The sequence below is a fragment of the Cotesia glomerata genome, linkage group LG7, assembly GCF_020080835.1.
Source record: "Cotesia glomerata isolate CgM1 linkage group LG7, MPM_Cglom_v2.3, whole genome shotgun sequence".
Lineage (NCBI taxonomy): Eukaryota > Metazoa > Arthropoda > Insecta > Hymenoptera > Braconidae > Cotesia > Cotesia glomerata.
Window position 1 is genome coordinate 12,204,130 of NC_058164.1, and position 6,981 is coordinate 12,211,110.

Sequence of the window (6,981 nt, forward strand, 5' to 3'; positions counted from 1 at the left end):
ATATTCAACTTATTAACTTTTTGAATTTTTATAAATATAGAAAAATACTTATTTTCATAAAATAATCATTGTTACTTTTTTTTTTAAATAAATAAAATTAATAACTATATAATGTTACACTTAAAGTAAATTAAACTTTTCAAATTTTTCAGCGCATGCGCGTCTCATATTTTTTTCGCGGCTCACAAAACTTGCGTTGTTGCCACAGTTTTATTAACGTATCCCCTCCTCGGCTAAAGTCTGGTAAATTTTTCATTACTTATTAATAAATATCTCTGAAACTGTGTGGTAATTATCAATGAAATTATTTTTAAAAAATTGTTTAGTTGTTAGTTAACGTTACTCTAGTTTTTTAAAAGAATCCTAAGAAAAGTTTCTGAGATATAAAAATGTTTGTAGGTAAACTTTTCGATATCCCGTATACCGCAATGTAAAAGAGCGTTCAAAACTCAAACTTTGAAATTAAATATCTCTGAAACTAAATGGTCAAAAATTTTCAAATTGCGCCAATCGACGCAGAATTATATGAATATTAATCTGCCGAAGTTAAAAAAAAATCCTAAGAAAACGACTCTGGCGAGGGTACTACCTTAAGTACAAAAAAATACATTACAACTATTTCTACCATATATTTAAAAATACTGTAATTACACGTCTAACAGTATCAATACTTCTTATTAATATGAATTGGTAAATAAATTATGTCCAAAACCGATGCTTATACCCTAAGTTTATCTCATGAATCATGTAGTCTATCGTTGTAGATTTCGGAAGAATTAAGAATATGTCAACTCAAACTCTTAAAGTATCGTTAATTTGAGATTCATACTTGATGTTATCAGTGAAATGCTTTATAAATAATTATAGGTACGTGATGTTTCGATGAACAAGAATCAAAATATTAATTATTTATAAGGTAAAAGCCCCAATATATGATCATGTACCAGTATATGATCACTCAATGTATTTTTATACCTATATTTGTGAATATAGATATACAAATACATGGAGTGATCATATACTGGTACGTGATCATCTATTGGGGCTTTTACCTTACATAACAATTTGATAAAACTATTAATTAAATTTCTTAATTATTAATCGACTTAATACTTATTTCAATAAAAATTATAAAAAAATATTACTTTGCGCATCTATTAATCACAACATTTTATAGATAAAACAGAGACATAAGTCCCACCAGACGAGATATAGATTTGTATATCAGTTTATAATTTCAACAACTATATTAATGTAATAAGTTTGCGGGATTTTATTATCTGACTGATGAACGCTGTTATGAATAACATTAAAAAATATTGTTTTTCATAACAGTAATTAGAAGACAATAATCCAATAGCAACCTTCAACAAACTAAATGTACCTCTTAAACAACAATTACAATTAAACGTAATTATAATGAGCAAATATTTTAATATTTATGTTTTCACTTGTAAATTACTTGGTATACAACCAAAAATCTGTTAAATTGTGTTTCTAAATTATAAATTCACTAAAATATCTAATATTTGATATCAAATAATTCGATTAAGAAAACATCAGAATATTTTTTGTAAAAATTTAATTTTGATTTTATCGATAATTATGATACTTAAATCAAAAATGAATAAGTAAAAATAATTTATAATAAGTATAAACAAATGTGTTTATCGAAAAAACATTTGAATGTGTGTAAAAATAAATAAATTAACAAAGAATATAGTATAGAGCCGTACGAAAAAAAAGATATAGTCTCACAATCTAAATGCTTGCATTTAAATACTACTGAATATTAATTTAAAGAAAATTAACCAACAATTTAAGTACATACATCATCTGTCTCTATTTAATAGAGAATAAATATTAACTTTTTCAACATTTTAAATTAAATTAGTTTTTGCTAATTTATACATTTATATAATCACTTGAATAATGAAAAATATTATTTTCACTGGACGTTAGAATTTCACATTTGATTTCTGCATAATGTGTAAAAAAAATTAGTTTACATATAATTTATACCATTAGTCGACATGGCATTTAAATAATAATTAGATACTGAGTTCGGCACAATAATTTTAACTCACATTATAATACAACAACGTTTTTCCGTATGACTATCTCCAATAATCTCACTAGTATTCCCAGAGAAACGTTGAAAATTATTGGCAGTTAAGTCATTGTCAGGTGGTGAAGAAACTGGAATACCATTCCCATTAGCATCTACAATTGTTGGATTTGTGTGCCGACTCTGAGCTCGCTGTTTTTTCAAATCTGACAAAGATTTCACGAAAACTACAGACACATGAATGTTGATTTTGCCGTTAGTGTCACTCTCAAACGTTGGTTGTTGTCGGTTGACCGGGGAGTCAGGCTCTATAACTATCAATGCAAATGTGTAAATTTGCCGAAAATTTATCTCAGTAATTTTATTTTTTAAAACTACTTTTCAAAGTTAGTAATATATATTATATCCACTCCATTTCATAACTCCGATTACTGTTCTTCTAAATTTGAAAAATGTAATTTTGTTCATGCGAAATTTTCATACAAAATGAATTTATATATACCATCGTTATACAAAAAAATTGCATACACAAAACATATCTACAAAATATTTACTATCATTTTTTAATATTACTCATTCATGGATATTAGTTTCTAAATTTTATTTTAAAATTACCACATTAAATTACAATATATTTACATTTAGAAAAAAGTATGAAATCGTTAAAAATTTTACAATAATTACAGCTACAATAATTATATAACTATTATCAAAAATACCATACACAAAAATATCAAACTATTTACTGTATTTTTTTTTTTTTTTTCGATTTCTAAAAAACTTTATAATATGAAATTAGAGATTTAATAAATAATTACTATTAAAACATCAGCACATGCATCGAGTATTTTGATGTAAATATAACACCGTATCGTTCAAAAAATTATCGACTTAGAGATGTAAAAAAAAATTTAAGAATTATAATAATAAAAAATACGAGAAGTATAATGAAGAACTCAATAAAATAAATTATTGCCGTGTTCAATTACTACAAGAGATACAAACAATCTAAAACTTTTATTCAAAATTTGATCAACATTATATTTGCGTGCTAATGATAATAAATCTAAAATAGTACACACCGAAAATTTTTTAATAAATCAATATTATTTTAAACGAATAAGAATGTGACATAAAAAACTGACCTCAGAATTGTATGTTAAGGGGACACGCAGTGGTAGGAAAGAAAAGAAAATATGGCTTGTGAATAAGAGATAATAGATGAATTCAATTAAAATACATTGTCTAAATAATAGAAATCATTTTTTTAATTTCAACAATTCACGATTAAAAACACCAAAAAAAAGTCATCAACTTTATAAAAAAAAATCAATATGAACTATAAAAGATTTGGAAGCTACCTGAATCTTTGTCAGCATCTTCATGAAGAAATGAATTATTATCTTTGCCTTCAGGACCTCGACGTACAGCTGGAGATAAATCGGATTCTTCCGTCTTATTTTCAACATTTATATTATTTGCTATAATTGTTGGTTCCGGTGTCTTGGTTGGAGTATAAGTCTATAATTATTTAGAAGAAAAAAAAAAGTAAACGGCTTAGTAATTACATCATTGTTGACATTTATCTTTAATTAAGTATTATTTATAATTTATAACAATTACTTGTTGAGCTTGTAATCTCAATCTAGCTTCTTCTTGTGCGTCTTTTTTAGTCGTGAGAACTTTATCCCTTATAGATGTTCGTCTCACGCTTTGCGTTCTTGTATTAATGCTTTGTGATCTACGTACACGCCGACTTTGTGCCTCACGAAGTTTTTTACTTTCTTGCTCTGTTTTCAACTCTACTATGCGTTCTCGGATTTCCGGATCTTCACAAATATCTATAAACAAATAATATTCACATATATGTATAAATAAGAGACAAGTATTTATAATTATAATTAATAACATAACAAAAGGGCTCCAATTATTTTTTAATACTTAAAAAAATGAATACCTGCTGGTGTTTCATCATGTTTGTTCTTAGCGTTCAAATCTGCACCGTTTTGAACTAACAATTCAAGAACTTCCAACTAAAATGATTAAAAAGATTATTAGTTTTAATTATCAAATCTTAGAATCTAAATAAATAAACTGATATAAATAATTACTAACATGACCCCAACAAGCAGCTGCGTGCACCGGTTGCCATTTGTCATTGTCCTCAACGTCTGTTGAAACATGTTGATCTAAAAGATATTCGACAACACGAAGGTAACCATTAGCTGCTGCTATATGGAGCTGTAATGTAAAATAAAAACCAAATTTACTAATAATAATTAACGAAACAAATAAATAATTATTTGTTACTTATTTTCATCGATAAAATTAATTATTATTCATACAGGAGTAGCTCCTTGATGATCTTTATATTCTAAATCTTGACCTAGCGCCACCGCTTTTTGTAAATCCTGTAACATTTGAACCTCTGTTGATGCACGTGTTTCATCAATCAACTCTTGTGTTACACCTCGACTAGCCATTTCACCTAAACATATTATATAATATTATTATTATAGTTGTATGATAAAATAAAAATGTTTACATAAGATCAAAATTTGAATTAACCTTCTATACAATCTAAAGTTCTCTCATCTTCACAAATGTCATAAGGCATATTTCCGTCAGCGTTAACAGCTAATAAATTAGCACCAGATGCAATTAAGTAGCGTACAAGGTGTAAATGACCACAAGTAGCCGCAGCATGTAAGGGAGTCCATTTTTCACTGTCCTCGGCATTGACATTTGCACCAAACTCAACCAGCAATTTCATCATTTCTTCATTGTCATCAATACAGCATTGATGAAGAGCAGTTAAACCATCCTCGTTCGTAGAATCTGGATTAACGCCTTTTTTCAATAACCTTCGCACTGAAATATTGATTAAAAATATATTTTTATTGATTAAGTATAAATATAAAATGAAGTTCATTTTTTTTGTTTGGGCTTTGTTTTACCTTCATCAATATCGTTCCTCGCTGCAGCTTCTAATAGCATAACACTATCATCAAAAAATATGTTTCTTTTATTGCTTGCATGTTTTGTCTGATGACGCATCCATTCTTTTTCTCTTTGGCGCCAAACTTTTAGCTGTTGAAGCCTGCGATGTCGAGCAAGATGCAATCGCTCTTGTGTTGTTAGTCTTTCGACGTGTACCATCTCGGCAACTAAATCTGCATGTTCCATGGCTGAGTAATTAATATGTTTATCTGAAAATGATTAAAAAAACAATTATAGAAATACACTAAGTAAAAATATTACCAGTATAACTTTGATAAATATGACAAAACTATAACAGGTTGATAAAATCACTTAGATTTTTTATTAAATACTAAGAAGCAATTTGGGATTATTTTAAATTTTTAGACATGAGCTAATTTTTTTTAATCATTATTCAACTTGACATTTAATATGCTTGACAAGTGTTCTTTCATTTTTTTCGCGAGACTTCAGCCAATATTTACACAAATGTTATATGATATTTATTTGATATAAAAAGAAGATCTATCGATCAATAATAAGCTTAATAATTTAAACAGCTGATAATTACTAAATAATAATAACAGTTGTTGTTGAAGACATTGAATATATAAATAAATTAATGCACTTTACAAAAGATTAATTATACATTATTAATTTTTATTCAACTTAAGTGGATTATCAATCTACTTTGCAATACTTGGCACAAAAAGTAATAATTAGAATCTCAAATTAAATGTAAAAATAAAAGAAAAATTAAATATCTTCAATTTTAATACCATAAAAGTTTTAGATAAAGTAATTGTCATCTTCAAAAGATACATACTTAAAAGCCTAAGCATACTTTTAAGTCTTTTCTGCTGAAATATGTTTTATGACTCGAGATAATTCAAGAAAAAACAAGAGTCCACCAATAGTATTAATATAAACTGAGTTCATTTTTACTTTATTATCATTATCACCATTCTACTGAAAACAAAAATGTTTTTTTAATTCATAATACAATTTATCAATATTTATTGCTGAGTAAACAATTACTCTCTTTAGATAAAACATTCTGATACTTTACGCATCGAAAAAAATTAAATTTAATGTACATTACCATTTTTAAAATATTCAATATAGGTAAGTTATTGAAATGCAATACGAATTTAACATAAAACTAACAATGAAATGATTTGTTCTGTACTATTATGTAATCAATGCAGTTATCAAACTACTATCAGTGTTATCTTTAACTGTCATGCTACATTCTTTATGAATAAAATAAAATAACTGCAATACAGGTAAAAAAATTACTCGCTCTTTTATTATCTATAATATCATTATCTGAGACAAAAAAAAATTTTATCAACATTTTTTATCACAAAAATAAATTTATTCTTATAAAATAAAATCAAAAAAAATTTTTTTTAATTGAAATAAAATATAAATAATGGATAAATAATAAAATTAACGGTAGAAAAAAAAATATGCTGACATTTCCGGGATCTTAACAGGTCACAGTAATTAATGTCATGCTCGCTCATATGGATATCCCCCACATTCGCACAATAAAATTCAATATAATTATTTGAAATTTATTAAATAAATAATAGTAAAAAATACAAACCCTATTTTCAGTGTAATGATGACAGTATTCTCAAGTCATAGCTGCGTCAGTTAATCAATTGTGAGATACCTGACAGCAGCAAATATGTGGAATATACAATCCAAATGATAACATACAATTATAAATATTATTGATACCGTGTATTTTAAACATTATTATTGACTATTATGTACTTGAAAAAAAAATCATATTATTAATTTCACAACCAAATAATATTCAGCATCTTAAAATAAAAAAAAAATATACATAAAACTATGTAAAATGCCAACGCACTTGCGCGCACTTGGCTCCTTCCTCATGGCAGCCATGTACTCACTAACCT

The 6,981-nt window shown here is 26.4% G+C and overlaps 1 protein-coding gene across 3 annotated transcripts; it reads right to left on the minus strand.

Annotated features, from left to right (window-relative positions):
- Positions 1-1,155: 1,155 nt before the first annotated feature.
- On the minus strand, positions 1,156-6,981 carry LOC123268884 (protein phosphatase 1 regulatory subunit 16A-like). 3 transcript variants are annotated; one of them, XM_044734316.1, is made up of 10 exons: positions 6,660-6,980; positions 5,026-5,277; positions 4,637-4,939; positions 4,414-4,556; positions 4,184-4,309; positions 4,026-4,101; positions 3,692-3,909; positions 3,430-3,589; positions 3,151-3,208; positions 2,262-2,382 (listed from the first exon to the last, which is right to left on the minus strand). In XM_044734316.1, exons 2-9 carry the CDS (start codon positions 5,252-5,254, stop codon positions 3,180-3,182), a joined length of 1,284 nt encoding a protein of 427 aa, XP_044590251.1. In that variant the 5' UTR covers positions 5,255-5,277; positions 6,660-6,980; the 3' UTR covers positions 2,262-2,382; positions 3,151-3,179. The 3 variants fall into 3 exon arrangements, with proteins under 3 accessions (XP_044590250.1, XP_044590249.1, XP_044590251.1); XM_044734315.1 differs by lacking the exon at positions 3,151-3,208 and having other exon boundaries at positions 1,156-2,376; positions 6,660-6,981; XM_044734314.1 differs by lacking the exon at positions 3,151-3,208 and having other exon boundaries at positions 1,156-2,382.

What these genes read in the sequence shown, in the direction of transcription:
- LOC123268884 (XM_044734314.1), bottom strand. Translation starts at nt 5,254, where the DNA reads ATGGAACATGCAGATTTAGTTGCCGAGATGGTACACGTCGAAAGACTA. An exon ending in CAGCTGCTTGTTGGGGTCAT is followed by an intron (nt 4,102 to 4,183) that starts GTTAGTAATTAT and finishes TAATCATTTTAG; the next exon opens with TTGGAAGTTCTTGAATTGTT. An exon ending in AGATGCTGACAAAGATTCAG is followed by an intron (nt 2,383 to 3,429) that starts GTAGCTTCCAAA and finishes TTGCATTGATAG; the next exon opens with TTATAGAGCCTGACTCCCCG.